The following is a 17,422-nucleotide window of genomic DNA, read 5'->3' on the forward strand; positions in this document are numbered from 1 at the left end:
TGAGCGAGGATGCTCCAGCCCCTCGATCCTGCCATGAACACTAGGACCTCCTTCTCTGAGCCGCTCAGGTTGCATGAACCCTGTGTGCCCAGGACACAATGGGACCAGACTTTTGCCTGTGAGTGACACTTGAGTCTTTAAGAAGACAAACTGACTCCAAATCTAAAACTACTTTTATTTGTACTTGGCTCAACAATAAGTCACCATCATTGATCAGCAGAATTATAAAACTGTACAGGAGGTACAAAAATAGGCTGTTTAGCTTCGATAATGACCTCTTATCATCAAGCATTAAAAATACACATAAAAAGTTGTACAATCTGGCAGTTTACAAAATAGAAAGCTAAAAAGGACTTTAGGTTCCATAAAGAGGATTATATCTCATGATCAACATTTACCAATTAACTGTTCATAGAGAAGACAATGGCACAGGATTTCAAAATGGAAAAAAAAATCACCCAAAAATGAACATTTTACCCCGACCAAATTATTCACCCTTTAAGGATAAGACTACTTACTGCAAAGCAGAAGGATACAGTATAACTTTTCTTTTTCCAGTTTTAAAATGGTCAGGGATGCTGTCCAAAATAGATCTGATATGCTTTTAGCAAGTGCAATTGTAACTGGTTATACTTCAGAGTAAAAATTAAATAAATATAAATAGGTTCAATAAATAGATCATTGCAAAAGAACACTACAACAAGGCATACAGGTGAGAACGATGTGTGCAGACTGTGATGTGGAGGTGAGTGGGGAGTCCCCCTCCCTGTCACAGCTTCAGGGACACAAGGAAGGAAGGAACACTGTACCCACCAAGCCCACAGCGCACAGGACGGTGAGCCCACGGGGACGTGGGCTGGCAGTATGGTTAAGGCTGCTCCAGGGAGACCCATAGCAGATGTGCCCTTTGTGGCTTTCCAATGAATATATAAAGACTTAAAAGTGCCTAACAAACCAGACTTATTCATGAGAAATCATTATTTCACAAAGAAGAAAAGAGTGGACACCTTGCACTAGAGGTTAATTGGCTTGCCCAACCCTGAAATTTGGGATCCCCACACAGAATGAGGACTTTCTTCCGCACAAGGCCAGATGCAGGCCAGCGATGAACACCACTGCTCCCCGATGTGGAAGGGCAGGAAAGAAGGGCTGGGAAACAAAGAAGTGCAATTTCAAGGAATACCAAGAGCAGCAGAGAGCAGGGCTAATGGGGAAACTTCAAGTGGCTCTTTCCAGGGCTGCTGGCTCCTCCAATGCAGAACAAAGACAATGAATGGGAAGCAGACAAATGAAGATCGGGGACTAGGTGGGGCGGAGCCATCAGGAAAACACATGTGGCCAAAGTCCTATCCCTGAAAAGAGAGTGACCATCTCTAAAGCAGGCGAAGAAAGAACTGCCAATGATCACTTGCAAAGCCTCTTCACAAGTCAGGTCAGCTCCGATGAGGAACTAACTTATCTTCAAAGCTGGTAAAAGGAAAGCAGCAGCTGGACCCACTAGTCCTGGGACCTCCAACATGATACTGGGCTGTGACTGACCAGTGATCTCAGGGGAAAGAGCCTAGGACAACCGCTTCACTGACTTTTTAGGGTTGCCTCTTCAGCGTGGGCTCATGTTCAGCCAAGGGATGATCTAGTGACATACCAGGTGACACCAGTGTTCCCAAAAGTGCAAATGCTTTGGTGCCAATGACATGTGGAACTTTTAAATATAAATGGAAGATTTAAGAAGCAACAAGAAAAAAGGTTCATGCCAGAGAAAGGTTCAACACAAGACTTAAGCAAGTTACAGTATCCTTTGATTCTTGAAGGAGGTCATTCAGTTCTGTCTTTGAGATGAAGACGGTACACTTCTAAAAGGTAAACAGCCTGCCAAGAATAATAAGAGCCCTGTAACTTGAGCTAATGACACCCAATGCTGAAGAGCTGTTCAGGCTTGAAGAAAGTCCCCTCCTCCTTAGGAGCCAAACACAAGGGGCCACCAAGCTTTCAGAGACTGGAATACACCAGACGACGCCCAAGAGGTTTTCATCAAAAGTGCCCCAAGACCTCTTTAGATGACCTGGGTCCCTCAGAGTAAAGGAGAGGACAGACACAAGGTGGCCTGAATGGAGCCAATGGGGTCTCAGACACGGGCAGTACTAGGGCAGAAAAGGGGCAAGCCCCACACTACACCTTTCCCCAGCTATTTGGGTTTCTTTAGGGCCCTGATACTCATTTGCTGCCGGCTCTCTCATGAGAAGGTTTATGACAGCAGAAGTTTCTTTTGTCTCGTTCACCCATTTCCCTAGCCTCCACAGCCTGCCCAGCTCGACAGAGTAAATGCTCAAACAAAACACAATGAATAAAAGATTTTACAAAATTGAAGTCCTTAGAAATTAACTGGTAAGTGGAAAAGGCATTTGAGAAAAAGCTGTCTCCTAGCAACTTGGGTTCAAACAGCGAGGACCTCTAGAAACCAACCGGGCCTTCCTCAAGAGGAAAAACAGCCACAAGAACAGGGGAGCGGCAGTCCCGTGGCGGTCCTGTTAGGTCCAGCCTGGCACCCCCCTATCTCCTCACACTTTCTCTTGTACTGTCACTTCTTGAGTCCACTGGCAAAGTGCGAAGGTAGGAGATGCCCAGGGAGCCAATGATGGGGCCAAGGTTCCACAGATGGGGTCACTGCTGAGTTTCAAAGACATAGGGTCCTGTTCAGAAGAAAGGCCACTCTGGCCACTTCGGCCATTTTGAAAGCATAAAGAATTGAATTCTAGAGGCAGAATAGGCTTTGGATAAGTGGCCCTGATGCACACATATCCAGAAGACCTCTCACAGGAAGAGGCAGCGAGGACTTCTGTCCCTGTGAAAGCTGACAATGCTGCTTTCTCCAGGAAACTAGTAGAACCTCAGCTCACCAGCAGTGCCCCTGCGCTGGCTGCAGAAATTCACAGGGTGATTCCTCCCAAAGACTTCAGACTTCACTGCGCTCTACCCTCTAACCCCTCACGAAGGAGACACAGGAAAAGTTCTCACTGAAAATAAAGTTAAAAATGGTATTAATTTTAGAGAAAATAGGAAGTGATCATGTAAGGAATGTCACTTTGACATGAATACGTTTACACGGTGTTGCTAGAATGCTTTAGTTTCAGCATTAGAGAGAGTTCTCCATGGAACACTCTTAAGGGGATGGCAGTTTTTGGTACCATACAGAATAGAAGGTAATAGAGCTTGCATTTCTTCTTCACAAGTAAGCATCAAGTTTAGCTCACTTAGGCTAATGGAGCTTTCTATAGTAAGATTAAAATACAGTCATTAAAACTTGCCAGGAGAACCATCAAATCTGGCTCAGCAAGCCGGGGGTGACCCTGGCCTTGGATCTCTGTGCCGGGTTCTGACTCACTGTGTGTCCTCATCTGTTGGCCTCTGGGACAGAGGGACCTTACAAGTCACTCTCTGGCTCAGAGCTTTCTCTGCGTGGCTGGGAGGCTCCCTGTGGGCTGCTCCCATTTGTTCTTGAGGCCTGTCCCTGTCTGTGAACTCTTCACCTCTGGCCCAAACGGCCGAGGACACAATCTACCACAGGTCATGGCTGTGCTGGGCCAGCACCGCTTCCAGAACAGAGTGTTCTCTTTGTCTTCCAGAGAGCTACAGATGCACTTCAGGGGTCTGAGTGCATTGCTGACCAGCCCCTAACTTCACGCCCGATGCTCACGGCTTTGCTGCCTGAAGCAACACTGGCTACCATTAATCTGGAGTCTAAGGGCCTCTTTACGATCAATGAGGCGCCTCCTGTGCCCAGGGCAATACTTGTGAATGACCTCTTCCATGCCCCATACCTCTCAAGCCCATTTCCAGCAGAAGCGCTTACTGCATCCCAACACACAGGCAAGCCTTAGGGTTCCCTTACTCCCTTCCAGAAAGGCCTCCACACTGCTGTCAGACAGAAATTTTAAAAAGAAATGTCGGTTGACACGAGTTCATCCAGCAGAAGGTCAATGGTGCTCCTCTTGCAGCCTCTGGGATGGACCCTCCTTTGCAGACATCCTGCCTAGAAAGCTTTCAGGGCCAGCCTCTTCCCAGCTCCCTGTAGAGGAGGGGCCACCTCTTCCACTTCCTGAGGTCAGCATTAGCCTCCGCTGGCTGCACAGTGGCAGCTCAAGGCACTTGGTTTGGGAAGCCTGGTCTCCCTGCTAAGCCTGGAGGTGCAGAGGTCTGGACTGCAGAGACCAGGCCCAGAGTCTAGCTGCGGCCATCAGATGGAGGGGCTGTGTGCTCAAAGGGTGTCTGTAGTCACTGGGGGCTGGGGCTCCGGGGGCTCATGGTAGTAGTAGGGCTGGAAGAGTCTTTCGTGGCTGCACAGCTCCATGGCCTGGTAGGTATGTGAGAGGAGGTGGGGGAAGCGTGATGTGAAGTAGCGAACAAATTCTTCAGGGAGGGAGCCCAGAGTCTCCCGCACCTCCACAGGGAGTTCCCGGTAGTGGTGCTTCTGCAGACGGGCAGACACACAGAGGATTAGCAGCTGGAAGGCACAAAATAGCTGAAAAGAGGTTTAGGCACCTAGCAATTCATCCATCCATCCATCCATCCATCCATCCATCCATCCATCCATCATCCATCCACCCATCCATCCATCCATCCATCCACCCATCCCGATCATCCTGCCTGCTTCCCCTCTTCAGGAAGAGGCTCAAAGCAAGCAGGGCCAGCCTGGAAGAACTGAAGATCCACTACTAGAGTATCCGTCTGACAGGGGTGCACAGGCCTCCTGTGACGGTCAGGACCAAGAGGGTCCTGATGGTTACAAATGGAATAAACTCATGTGGAACTGACATATCTGTCCAAGTGGGCTTGGAGGCCACTTTGGAGTCACCCTGTTTGAAGGCTGCTGTTTGAAGGATGTCAATCAAGATCCCTTATTCAATAACCTTCCTACCTGGCCCAGGGAGGAAGGGGCCTAGCGGTTCCTGTTAGACTGTGTTTACACAGAGTTGTATAAACTTTTAAAAGTTAGCACAGGGGCTGGGAAGTGGCTCAGTGGTAGAGCGCTTGCCTTGCATGCATGAGGCCCTGGGTTCGATTCCTCAGCACCACATAAGCAAAAAGAAAAAAGCCGGAAGTGGCACTGTGGCTCAAGTGGTAGAGCGCTAGCCTTGAGCTGAAGAGCTGAGGGACAGCGCCCAGGCCCAGAGTTCAGGCCTCATGACCGGACCCAAAAAAACCCAAAAACCAAACCAAACCAAACAAAGTTAGTACAGATAGACCATGAAGGCTACAGGCTCTAAGAGGCTATCCCCCAGAGATTAATTCTGCACCTCCATAACTTCTCCACAGAGAAAACCTGTGAGGGAAGAAATAGCCTCCAACTTGTCAAGTCCAGCCGTGCCCATCTGGCCTCTCAGAGAAAAGAATACACAGGAATAGAAATGCATAGGTGTGTCTGTTGTTGCCACCTCCCCTGCAGGACCCATAACCCTGTACCTTATTTCTCATGGCTCGGAGGAGATCTCTGACAGAGCCACCTTTGTAGGTTCTGAATTTACGCAGATCTAGACAAATGTTAAAGATGGAAATGGTTAAGTAAGTAACTTTTTAAAAGAAAACATTCCCTAGGGTCCTGGGAACTCAGCCACTAGACTGAGATACTACATCCTATCATCCTTGGGTTCATGGGAGTGAGTGGCATCCCATGGGCCGGAGAGTGATGATCACCTGAAGTCCACCTAGGTTCCACTCAGGTCAGAAGAGAACCCCTACACCATCACACTGTCATTGGCCTGTTACTCTAAGTAACACATATCAAAGACCCATCAGTGTAACCAAACCCTAGAGGATAACCCAAGAAAGAAGCAGGGGGGGACCCCCTTGCACCAAAATTCACAACCCTACCCTCAGAACAAAATAAAAACAACTTGGCTTGAAAAAAAAAAGAAGAAGCAGCAGCAGCAGGGTGGGGAACGCCAAAAGCCTGGAGCGGCCCTGCTCACGCCCTGCTAACTTCATAGGAAGGGCTGGTGCTTCTGAAGTGCTGCTTCCTGGGCTGCACATCGTTACCTGTCTGGAGGGGGACGGTGATGTTCTCCCGCCAGTCCATCTTCACCACGGCTCTCCCGCCTCTCTCTAACTGCCTCACTATTGGGCCATCCAGGGATTCCTTTTCTATTCGGTCACTCACGTCCTGTAAAGGAAACAAGCACAGATGCTGGACAGTGTGACATGGGAAGCTGGAGAATGTCCCCCCTGCACAGAATGATCACTGCCATGTGGGCTGCAGCCTGCCTCAGACCTGGGCAGCGAGCACCTGAGACCTGCCACTGATTTCTCCCCTGTGAGGCTGAGGCCTGTGGAGACCCTCTCCACCACAGAGGAGGTGTCTCAGAGGCATGCTTGTACTCAGATCATGAAGACATCTCTGGAATTTCATATATGTACATATGTGCCACACTTACAGAATTGTAAGTGTGATCAATATTTGTGAACCAAAATGCACAAAGGAAAATAAAACTCAAGTTATCCTGTGCTTTGTCCACACAATGAAACACTCAAGTCCTAACTGGTGGGCGTCATGATCACATCTCCCTCAAACATTAGACATGCCATGAAGTTGAGACTTCTTTTCCATGAAATTCTGTGGTGAGAGTAAAAGATCTGGTGGCCCCACCTGTGTTTGCTTTAGGCAAGACGAGAGGATCAGAAGGCACCAGAGTACTGGCCCCTCTGAGCCCTGCGAATAATAAAACAGGTCACACTTGGGGGATCAGGGAGTGATAAATATTCTCCTCTCCCCATGCTGAGCAGCCTTCAAAAGGCCATGGTTTGGGTCAAGTCCTAATTTGAACTTCTAGAGAAAATGCTTGAACGATTGCATTATCTCCTTGGGCATATCAAAGACACTTGTTTTTGAATCTTCAAAGCAGTTCTAGTTATTCAGCATGGATGGAAGCCAGCTGTTTGAGGCATACAACTTAGACATCCGTGGTGGGATAAACATTCTTTTGTGCATGTTTTGTTTCTGTTCGTTATTTTGAGCAGAGGGATCAGTCCTGATCTACACATACCCACCGCTCTCTGGAATATGGCATTGATCCTCTCTTCCCCTCCACTCAAACTGTTACTAAGCACTTGCTGAGGGCCAGGCAGTGTTCTTCCTAGGTACTGGGGACAGAATAGTCACTCCTGCTCTCAAGGAACTTAAGTTCTGGGGTCTTCACTACAGCCAAGACCCCGATCAGACTCCAGAATAGTGTGTATCACTTCTTAATCATGATGCTTACCACACCACACCCTGCCACAAGCCTGCTCTTCAGAGTCATGTGCAGTATGGGAAATAGTCTGGTGAGCCAGGAGCTGGTAGCTCATGCCTGTAATCCTAGCTACTCAGGAAACTGAGATCTGAGGATCGTGGTTCCAAGCCAGCTTGGGCAGGAACGTCCATAAGAATCTTTTTTGTTGTTGTTGCTGTTTTTGTTGGTAGTGGGGCTTGAACTCTGGGCCTGGGTGCTGTCCCTGCATTCTTCAGCTCAAGTTGAGCACTGTACCACTTAAGCCACAGAGCCACTTCCAGTTTTTTTCTAGTAGTTTATTGGAGATAAAAAGTCTCACAGCCTTTCCTGCCTGGGCTGGCTTTGAACCATGATCCTCAGATCTCAGCCTCCTGAGTAGCTAGGATTACAGGTATGAGCCACCAGCATCTAGCATGAGACTCATCTCCAGTTAACCACCAGAAAACCGGAAGTGGTGCTGTGGCTCAAGTGGCAGAGAGCTAGCCTTTAAGCTGAAGAGCTGAGGGACAGCACCCAGGCCCAAAGTTCCAAGACCCACGACCACCATCACCACCAACAACAAAAAAAGTCTGGTGAGTCCTCCTTAACTCACAGTACCTAAGACCAAGAAAGTCTCCAGTAAGCTATCTGCAAATCACAAAGCATAAAACTGTCCAATCAACAAAGGAGTTCATGGTATTGATTCCATAATTTAACTTTGCAGCATCTACAGAGATGAGTCACTTGTTTTGTTCTTTGTCTTCTCTGTATTTTCAAACTCTGGGGGACATTAAGTGAAGTTTTTGATGGAGAAACAGGTGCAGGTACCTGGAAGAACTGGAGCTGCTTTTCCAGGCTCCAGAAGAATGGATGCTTTAGCACATGTTTCGCTGAGGGTCGCTGCTGGGGATCCATTGCGATCATTTTCTCTATCAACTCCCGTGCAATGACATCTTCTAAAATGGAGAATGTACACAAATGACTTGTTATTTAACAGAATGTTACGATGAAACATCAAAACCTCTCACTAAAGCATACTCTTCCATGCAGGATTCCACTCCAAAAACTCATCCCAATAAAACAATGTAGAACTCCCACCACCCCTGGGGCAACAAGGGGATAACTTACTTTGTGGCTTGAGAAAAGGAAGGACTGAAAATACCTGATCCTGGTACTTTGGGAGACACTACTGTGCCTCTAGGTGCTAGATGATGAGCTACTAAAATGATATGGATTGTACGTAGAGATATTCAAGATAAAAGTTGGGAAAAAAATAGGCCTTTTGCAAAGTATGTGTGAGTTAATCTTCTTTTTGGGGGGAAACAGGATCTTAATAGGTAGCTTAGGTTAGCCTCCAACTAATATTTTTCCTGTACCTGTCTCTGCAGGGCTGGGATTATAGGTGTGCATACTTCCATAAAAATGAGGTAGAGTCCGATGTGGTGCTATACTTCCTAAAGCCCAGGTGACCAGCTGGGGTGCAGGGCTTCTGAGGATGCAGTGGCAGTGCCAGCCCAGCCTTCCACTCACCATGCTTGTCTGGGTGGAAGCAGTCAAGGCTGCAGGCACCCAGGAGGATATTAGCCTGCCTCTGAAGGGACTTGCCGAAAGGGTGGCTGCCCTCTGAGATGACGTAGTAGAAGACACAGCCTGCCGAGAAGATGTCCACTGTGTAGGTCTAAAAAGAAATGCAGGATATAAAAGGCCTCGCACAGAGTTCTGGCTCCCTGGGGAAGGAAACAACGCTGTTTCCACTGCAGGCCCTGAAAGCAAATGAATTAGTTGGCTGGTGGATGTGAAGGAGGCAGTGGCATCCTACTGTTGTGGTCACAGTCAAGGTCATGAGTTGCTGGCTCTGCCTCTTGTGAGCTGGAAGCCCCTGACTGCTCCGTGTCTTGGTGTCCTCACACGTGGATGAGGACAGCTGTAGTATTTAAGTGCACTGACTTCCCTGTTGTGCCCTGTTGCCTCTAATGCAGCAGGTAGGCAAACTTTGCCAATAAGGAAAGAAAACAGTTTGGTTCCAGAAAGAAACTGTCACATTTCCAGTGAAGTCACTTTTGACATTATCAAATGAGGTCTCTTGAAACCACGTATCCCATGAGACCACTGGAGATGAGTTGTATTTTAAGGAGACATACACCACTCCATTTCTCTCTCCTGCTACTTGAGATAAAACACTGGGGAAGAGGGATCTGAATATGGCTTAAGTGCCCGCTTCTAGGGTCACTTAGATTCTACAAGATGACTTGTGACAGAAGGCCAGGGTTCATCACCTTCCATGTTAGAGAAAACAGACGTTGAATAAGACATTACACATTCAGCTTTACAACAGCCTTGTAGGGTGAGCAGAACAAATGTCACATTCCAGTGGAGGACATGGATAGAAAAGTTCAAGAAAAAGCTCAGGGTAAGTGCTACCTAGTAACAATCCTCCAAAGCTCCACTTCTGGCTTTTTGGTGCTTTAGAGATGAGTCTCACGGACTTTCCTACCTGGGATGGCTTCACACCACAATGCTCAGACCTCAACCTCCTCAGTAGCTAGGATTATAGGCATGAGCCACTGGTGCCCAGCCACACAGTGTGCTTTCTTATAGTTCTTTGTTGTATCTGACTTTTGTAATTAACTGACCAGTTGATGGGCTCCAGGGAACTGGCTAAGAAGATGCCTACTATGTCTGCTCTGCTCACACTGGCTGATCCACTCAGGTCTGAGCAGGAAAAGTATAAGGTGAATCTGTATCAACTTTTGCTAGAGAGCAAGATGCTCAAACAGAAGTGGGCTATAATAGATGCTGAAGTCAATTCGAAAGGGCTCCTGTTGACCAGATATGGAACAATTTTAGAATCAAAAAGAGAAAGGAAAGAAGAAGAGGAGGAGGAAGAGGAGGAGGAGGAGGAGGAAGAGGAGGAGGAAGGAGGAGGAGGACGAGGACGAGGAGGAGGAGGAGGAGGAGGAGGAGGAGGAAAGCAACCTGAGACAATAGTGATTATGAAAAAAAAAAAAAGGATAGAGAAAAGGGGAATACAAATAAAGCTATTTTTGACCTGGCACCAGTGGCTCATGCCTGTAATCCTGGCTACTCAGAAAGCTGAGATGTGAGGATCATGGTTTGAAGCCAACCTGGGCAGGAAGGTCAAGCTGTGGCAAGTAGTAGAGCTTAGGGACAGTGCTCAGGCCATGGATTTCAAGGCTCCAGTACTGTCACCCCCCCCGCCCCCCCAAAAGTTATTCTTATAGAAGAATGTCAGCCAAAGAATGTAAGAGGATTTCATGTGCATAGTGCTTCAGGCAAGGTTGGTCAACAGATGAAAGTGACTAGGAAGATGACTGTTACACTGTGCCAGAGGATCATCTCACACATTATTTGCTAACAATGAAGGAGGAAATGAACCTTCTCAGTGGAGAGCCATTGATATAGGTGACCCAAGTTAGCATCAATACAGGGGAACAACAATGATGGTATTATCTGCCATCACATGCCTCCTGACGCAGTGACCTGCAATCTATTCTTGCCCCAAACATTTCACTTGAATCTAATCAACCTGTGAAAGAAACTTTCATCTGTGTGACCTGAGAGAAGCAATTTAAAGGAAGAAGGATGAAAGGTTGTAAAATAAAGAACACATACAAAAACAATGAAAATAGGACATTTGCTCATCTTGTGCAAGTCTCAGTTTCCCAAAATATAACAGAGTTATAAAAAGTGATTAAGTGCCGGGCGCTGGTGACTCACACTGTAATCCTAGCTACTCAGTAGGCTGAGATCTGAGGATCTCGGTTCAAAGCCAACCCAGGCAGGAAAAGTCTGTGAGACTCTTATCTCCAATAAACCACTAGAAAACTGGAAGTGGTGCTGTGGCTTAAGTGGTAGAGTGCTTGCCTTGAGCTGAAGAGCACAGGGACAGCGCCCAAGCCCAGAGTTCAAGCCCCATGACCAACAAAAAATAAAACAAAATAAAAAGTGACTAAGCTGGGTGCTGGTGGTTCACGCCTGTAATCCTAGCTACCCAGGAGGCTAAGAGACTCTTATTTCCAATTAACCACTAGAAAACTGAAATGACACTATGGCTCAGAGTGGTACACTCAGGGACAGCACCCAGATCCTGAGTTCAAGCCCTACATAGGACAAGTGTTCACATTTGCCCATCATGTAAACAATATAAAGATTTCACAAGCAGCAATTTGTTAAAGGAATGTCATTCTTCACTGACATGCCCTCACTCCTAAACTGCTGAGACACAATGGGCTGGTTTTAAGGTTTTCTGAGGGCAGTGCCCAGAACTCACAGGGTTCTCCTTGCAGTCTTCGCTCAGCATCTCAGGGGCAATCCAGCCTTCGGTGCCAGGTACCCCAGAACGGCGGCTGAAGCTGTGTCTGCCCACTGCCAGCTTCTTGCAAAGGCCAAAGTCGGAAATCATGGCCTTGATCCTGCCATGTGCATTGGGCATGGAGAGGAGAATGTTGTGGGGCTTCAGGTCTCTGTGAACTAAGAGAGAACTCCAGATTTGATCATGCTTACCACAAGCGGCTCTGGCTCCCTACAAGGGGAAATGTCCTTGTCAGACCCCCAAATATACCTGCTTGCCCATTTCTAAAAGTTCTATTTTTTTAGGTACTTTATTCCTCTTCAAATTCTTATGTAAGTTATCAAGACACTACTCTCTACCCTCACACATCAGTGATGTAATGAAGAGCTTAATGAAAGATGAAGTGTACCTGTGCCGTTCCACCACCCCTTCCTAGCAAAGGGGAGCCTCTTACCAATGTTGAGGGAGTGGAGGTACGCCAGGCCTGAGGTGGTCTGCTGCAGCAAGGTGATGGGCTCTAGACCAAGGTGGGCAAAGTCCTTCTGTTCCACGTACTACAAGAGACATAGGGGCAAGGTCACAATAACAGACAGTTTGCAGGACTTCTTGGCCTGGGGGCTCACTTTCTTTTACTCCCCTTTTCTAACAATACTCTTTCTAATCTATATTTTCTTCATAAATTTTTTGGGGGGTGTGTACTGGGGTTTGAATTCAAGGCTTCACATCTGTGAAGCATTCTACTACTTTAGCCATGCTCCTAGACCCCAAATTTGTATTTTCTAACAGACCTCCTATGGCCAATAGTCTGATTTAAACAAAAAGGGCTCCAATTTACTAATTTATAATGAGAAAGAAAAGAAGACTAGATGCTCAAGTTCACTGTGCACGTAGGTAAACACAGTGGAATCCAAATGATACAGTAGTATTTCAGGATGAGCCTGGAAACAAAGCAAAAGCTTTTATGGCCTAGACTCAACCAGCAACATCCAAGCCTACCAGCCACAACTGACCACTTCCCAGAAGGCAAAGGGGCAGAGATGCCAGATGCAACCCAAGACTGCTCTCTCACACTGAGTGGACCATACTACTATAACTGGGGAGAAAAAAAATGTTCTACTTTTGCTGGGTGCCAGTGGCTCATGCCTGTACTCCTAGCTACTCAGGAGGCCAAGATCTGAGGATCACAGTTTGAAGCCAGCCAGCAGAAAAGTCCCTATGACACTCTTTTCTCCAATTAACTACCGAAAAACTGGAAGTGGCACTGCGGCTTAAAGTGGTAGAACACTAGCCTTGACTGAAAGAGCTCAAGGGACAGAGCCCAGGCCCTGAGTTCAAGCCCCATGACCAAAAAAAAAGTTCTGCATTTGGTGCTGTTAAATGAGCATACGCATTTGTAACATATATCAAACACATACATTTAAAATGAGTCCATTTGGGGCTGGGAAGGTGGCTCAGTGGTAGAGCGCTTGCCTTGCTGCATGAGGCCCTGGGTTCGATTCCCCAGCACCACATAAGCAAAAAGAAAAAAATCCGGAAGTGGCACTGTGGCTCAAAGTGGTAGAGCGCTAGCCTTGAGCTGAAGAGCTGAGGGACAGCGCGCCCAGGCCCAGAGTTCAGGTCCCATGACTGGACCCCCCCAAAAAAATAAATAAATAAAATGAGTCCATTTCATTGCACTATAATTCAATAGCCAATAAAATAAAATTTCAAAATAATAAATTGGCAAACTGTAAAATGATATCCCATTGGCAAGGGAAGGCAAGCTGCAGCGGCCACGGCAAAGCTGTCACCCATTTAAGCACCTGAAGGCCAGCCTTCAGGCTGCAGCTGCACTTTTTTACTTGGCTACCAGTCCTCTCAAGTCTGGTGGGAAAATGTGTCTTCCTCCCCTCCCCCCTAATCAAAAGCAGTTCCTAACCCTGTGGGGAAAGATGGAGATGGCCAGGGTGGCTCTGGAAAGGTGTTCTGATGGGGCAGAAGCCTATCATGAAGGCCTACAGCATGGAAGGAAGTCGGGGAATCCTTGGAAGTCAGAGTGAACCCACCTCCTGCAGTGTGGCTGCGCACAGCTCGATGGCAATGTACTGGAACTGCCGGTCCCTCTCCGTGCAGAAGTAACGGATCACATTTGGGTGCTCATCTGACTCTCGCAGCAGCTGGACCTCCCGGTCAGCGAAGCTGAAACACTCGGGGAGGATCCTCTTCACAGCCACATCACGATTGTCAAACATGCCCCTGTGGGACCAGCAGCAGCAGCAGCAGTTGAGTTTTGGTTAATGCAGGTCAGGCTTGTAGGAAAAAATGCCACCTGTGGACCCACAGTCCTCCCAGAGGTCCCGACAACCACCGGCAGCTCCATCCTCCTAGAACATGGCTCCCACGGTTTGAGCTGGTGGGGAGGGTATGGAGCTGGCTATTCTACTTACCGGTACACAATTGTGCCCTCGGCTCCATGACCCAGGACATCCTTGGGACAGAATGAAATTTTCCCCACAATCACCACACTGGTTTCCTCATCTGGAACAAAACAGGAAAAAGAAGACAATCACCTGAGGAACTTCAAGACCTCAGCTTCTTGCCCTCTGATTAGAAGTTCGGTTTTAAAAGAAGACTCTACTAACCCAGATTCCTGATAGGCAAGAGCCAACTCAGCCCACTGCTCACTTATGGCTAGGACATTCGGCTTGTGCCTTTGTAATATATTGAGACTACATGTCTTAAAGCTTTCTCAAAGATAAGGATTCTCTCTAGAAGCTGATATATTTATATTCATTTACATATAACTATTTAGTGGTTAATGAAAAAAGAAAGATACACCTCCAAGACCTGGAGCTGAAACATCCCGGTGGTGGACATGTAATGAAGAGACTGGCCTACATCCACAGGCTTGTGTCAATCTCAGAATAAGGACCCTGACGACCAACTAAGATGACTCCCTGAGAGGAAACTGGGCTGCAGCTGCACTTTTCTACTTGGCCACCAGTTCTTTCAAGTCTGGTGGGAAGATGTGTCTCTCCCCGCCCCCCTTCCCCCACACCCCCCAGTCAAAAGCAATTCCTAACCCTGTGGGGAAAGATGGAGATGGCCAGGGTGGCTCTGGAAAGGTGCTCATGTGATGGGGCAGAAGCCTATCATGAAGGCCTACAGCATGGAAGGAAGTCGGGGAATCCTTGGAAGTCACCGTGAATCCTTGGCAACAGCATTTCATCATCTCGTGGAAGGACATGGTGCACTACAAGTTCTCAGGTGGTGTTCAAAGGAAAGAAGACAGAATGGCAAAGGGCTTTACCCTCATCGTCTTGCTCCAGGGAGAGGCTGGCACCGGCCTTGGAGGCGGAGCTGCTGGAGTGCATTGAGTGGTTGGAGGCTCTGGGGGATGGGCTGGAGCTGCTGGTTCCTGAGCTCTCTGAGTAGAGGCCAGATGTGTCTAGGAGCTCCGTGTCCTGGGTTGCATCTCCATGGTGGTGGAAAGGCAGCTGCTGCTGCTGTAGGAGCTGGATTTTCTCCAGTTCCTTCTGGAACTGCTGGTGCTGGAGCTGGTGCTGCTGATGCATGCTCTGGGAAGAGAAACCCGCCCACATCTGGGTAAGTATAGCTCTTTCTGTGGGGAAACAAGCTGCAGGGAAGGGAGTGCACCCAGACAGAGGAGACATACGAACCACTCAAGACATAAGGAGACCAGAGAGAAGTCATAGGGAGGTGGAATCTGTTCAATGACTAGAGGGTTTTCTGCCAGTAAGAACTCCTGCTACCAAATCCCCAAACCTCCAACCCCAGAGCAGCCTTGTCAAGACTGTCTACCAAGGAAGAGACTGACATAGATGGAGGGTTGGGACAGATGAAGGGGAATCTATTTAATTTGAGAATGTTTTGACTTTTATCAGTCTTGAGGTTGTTGCAAACAGCAAGAATGGTGACCAGATGGGTAGGAGGGTGGTGAAGAGGAGTAAGCCCTGCCTCTTGCTCCACCATGGCTGTGGACTTGATGGAGTTAGTGCACGGGAGGTCAGGCAGAGCCTGAACCACAGCGCCTGGCCAAGGCCCTGCTCCCTGAGTCTATCACCATGCTGCCCCAAATCCTCACTCTTCTTAAATATGCCAAAAGCTGTGCTCCATCCCCATTAGAGGCAGCAGGGATTTGTGATTATTCCTGTCCAGGTGTGGGAGGTGGAGTGGGGTATAGCCAACAACCCAATGGAGAGTTTCCCAGCTTGTTCTCTCTGAACTGGGAAAAAAATTACCTATTAACTGAGGAAAGGCACTAGGGAAGGAAGGTACTTAGCTTCTCAGAGCCTAGTTACTTCTTTATTGACAGAGGATAAATAATAGTGACCTCACAGAACTGAGTAAAGGAAAATAAAACAGGAAGCAATCACTTCCTCTACCACAGAACTTTTGTTTGCTTATTTCCAACTAGGAAGATGAAGGAATCATCGTACTTTATTTTGCTTTAGATGATCTAACAGTCAGTTTCAAAGAGAGGAGAGATTTTCATCTACTATCCTCAGTATTAAACAGGATACATAAATCAGTTTTGTAGCCCAATTCTTGTAAAAGACTCAGCTTTGGATATGAAATCTAACCTAATGTCTCTTTCATTTTTTGGGGGGGTCCAGTTGTGGGGCCTGGGCGCTGTCCTTCAGCTCTTCAGCTCAAGGCTAGTGCTCTACCACTTGAGCCACGGTGCCACTTCCAGCTTTTTTCTTTTTGCTTATGTGGTGCTGAGGAATCGAACCCAGGGCCTCAGGCATGCAAGGCAAGCACTCTACCACTGAGCCACCTTCCCAGCCCTCATTTTTTTTTTTTTGCAGGTACTAGGACTTGAACTCAGGGCCTAGGTACTGTCCTTTAGCTTTTTGGGTCAAGGCTGGCACTCTGCCGCTTGAGCCACAGCCTCATTTCCAACTTTCTGATGGTCAATTGGAAAAAGAGTCTCACATGTTTCTGCCTGGGCTGGCTTCAAACTTCAATCCTCAAATCTCAGCTTCCTGAGTAGTTGGAATTAGTTGGCATCAGTCAGAAGCGCCTGGCTTACAATGTTTCTTGAAGATAAGCAAATTTTGACTTTTAAATGTGAAAAGCAATGTGCTGGCAGTTTTTGTGTGGCCCTCCCTGACAAATAGCAACGGGAGGAGGAGTGCTGGGATGTAGACAGGCAGTGGTAGGGGCTGAATTTACCAGCGGGTAGGTGATGATGAAAGCCACCCAGCCGACCAGCAGGAAGGTGCTCAGGATAATGGTGGCCATGTCTTTGAGCATGGAGTCCACAGGAGCCTCAGGCTTGGCAGGAGCAGGAGCCAACTTTTCTTCTACATCCTGAGACATGGTAATTGGTGTGTTTTCTGAAGCCTGGTCAACCAGGTTAATAACCTTGAATAAGAGAGAGAGATACACACATACTACATCACTGTAAAACTTCTAGTTAGATACAGAGAGCTGAGCGACCAAGAGAGGTAATCTCTACTTACAATGTAAAAGTAGGCTAGAATGGGCATTTTCTTAAATGCTGTAATATATATATTTTTAAGCCAATAAAAAGGTATATAGTCAGTCAGGAGCTAATAAATAGTTCATGCCTGTAATCCTAGCTACTCAGGAGGCTGAGACCTGAGAATCATGATTCAAAGTCAGCCAAGGCAGGAATGTCTGTGAGACTCTTTTTTTTTTTTTATTGTGAAAATACCATATAGAGGGGCTACAATTACATGGGCAACATAATGAGTATATTTCTTTCATTTGTTTTTTTTGGGTCTAGTCATGGGGCCTAAACTCTCGGGCTGGGCGCTGTCCCTCAGCTCTTCAGCTCAAGGCTAGCGCTCTACCACTTGAGCCACAGCGCCACTTCCGGCTTTTTTCTTTTTTCTTATGT

General features: G+C 47.4%; 1 protein-coding gene across 1 annotated transcript in view; it reads right to left on the reverse strand.

The window, feature by feature from the left end:
• Positions 1-155: 155 nt before the first annotated feature.
• The window catches only part of Ern1 (endoplasmic reticulum to nucleus signaling 1), a 95,677-nt gene continuing 78,410 nt past the window's right edge, over positions 156-17,422 (reverse strand). The window contains exons 12-22 of the mRNA XM_013038011.1: positions 16,732-16,923; positions 14,843-15,110; positions 13,980-14,070; positions 13,599-13,788; positions 12,008-12,107; positions 11,533-11,732; positions 8,772-8,919; positions 8,070-8,197; positions 6,034-6,157; positions 5,461-5,528; positions 156-4,468 (exon numbers count right to left, since the gene is read on the reverse strand). Of these exons, the coding sequence (XP_012893465.1) occupies positions 4,256-4,468; positions 5,461-5,528; positions 6,034-6,157; positions 8,070-8,197; positions 8,772-8,919; positions 11,533-11,732; positions 12,008-12,107; positions 13,599-13,788; positions 13,980-14,070; positions 14,843-15,110; positions 16,732-16,923 (1,722 nt within the window). The 3' untranslated portion in view covers positions 156-4,255. The remainder of the gene's footprint in view (positions 4,469-5,460; positions 5,529-6,033; positions 6,158-8,069; positions 8,198-8,771; positions 8,920-11,532; positions 11,733-12,007; positions 12,108-13,598; positions 13,789-13,979; positions 14,071-14,842; positions 15,111-16,731; positions 16,924-17,422) is intronic.

The sequence above is a fragment of the Dipodomys ordii genome, unplaced genomic scaffold, assembly GCF_000151885.1.
Source record: "Dipodomys ordii isolate 6190 unplaced genomic scaffold, Dord_2.0 Scaffold7, whole genome shotgun sequence".
Lineage (NCBI taxonomy): Eukaryota > Metazoa > Chordata > Mammalia > Rodentia > Heteromyidae > Dipodomys > Dipodomys ordii.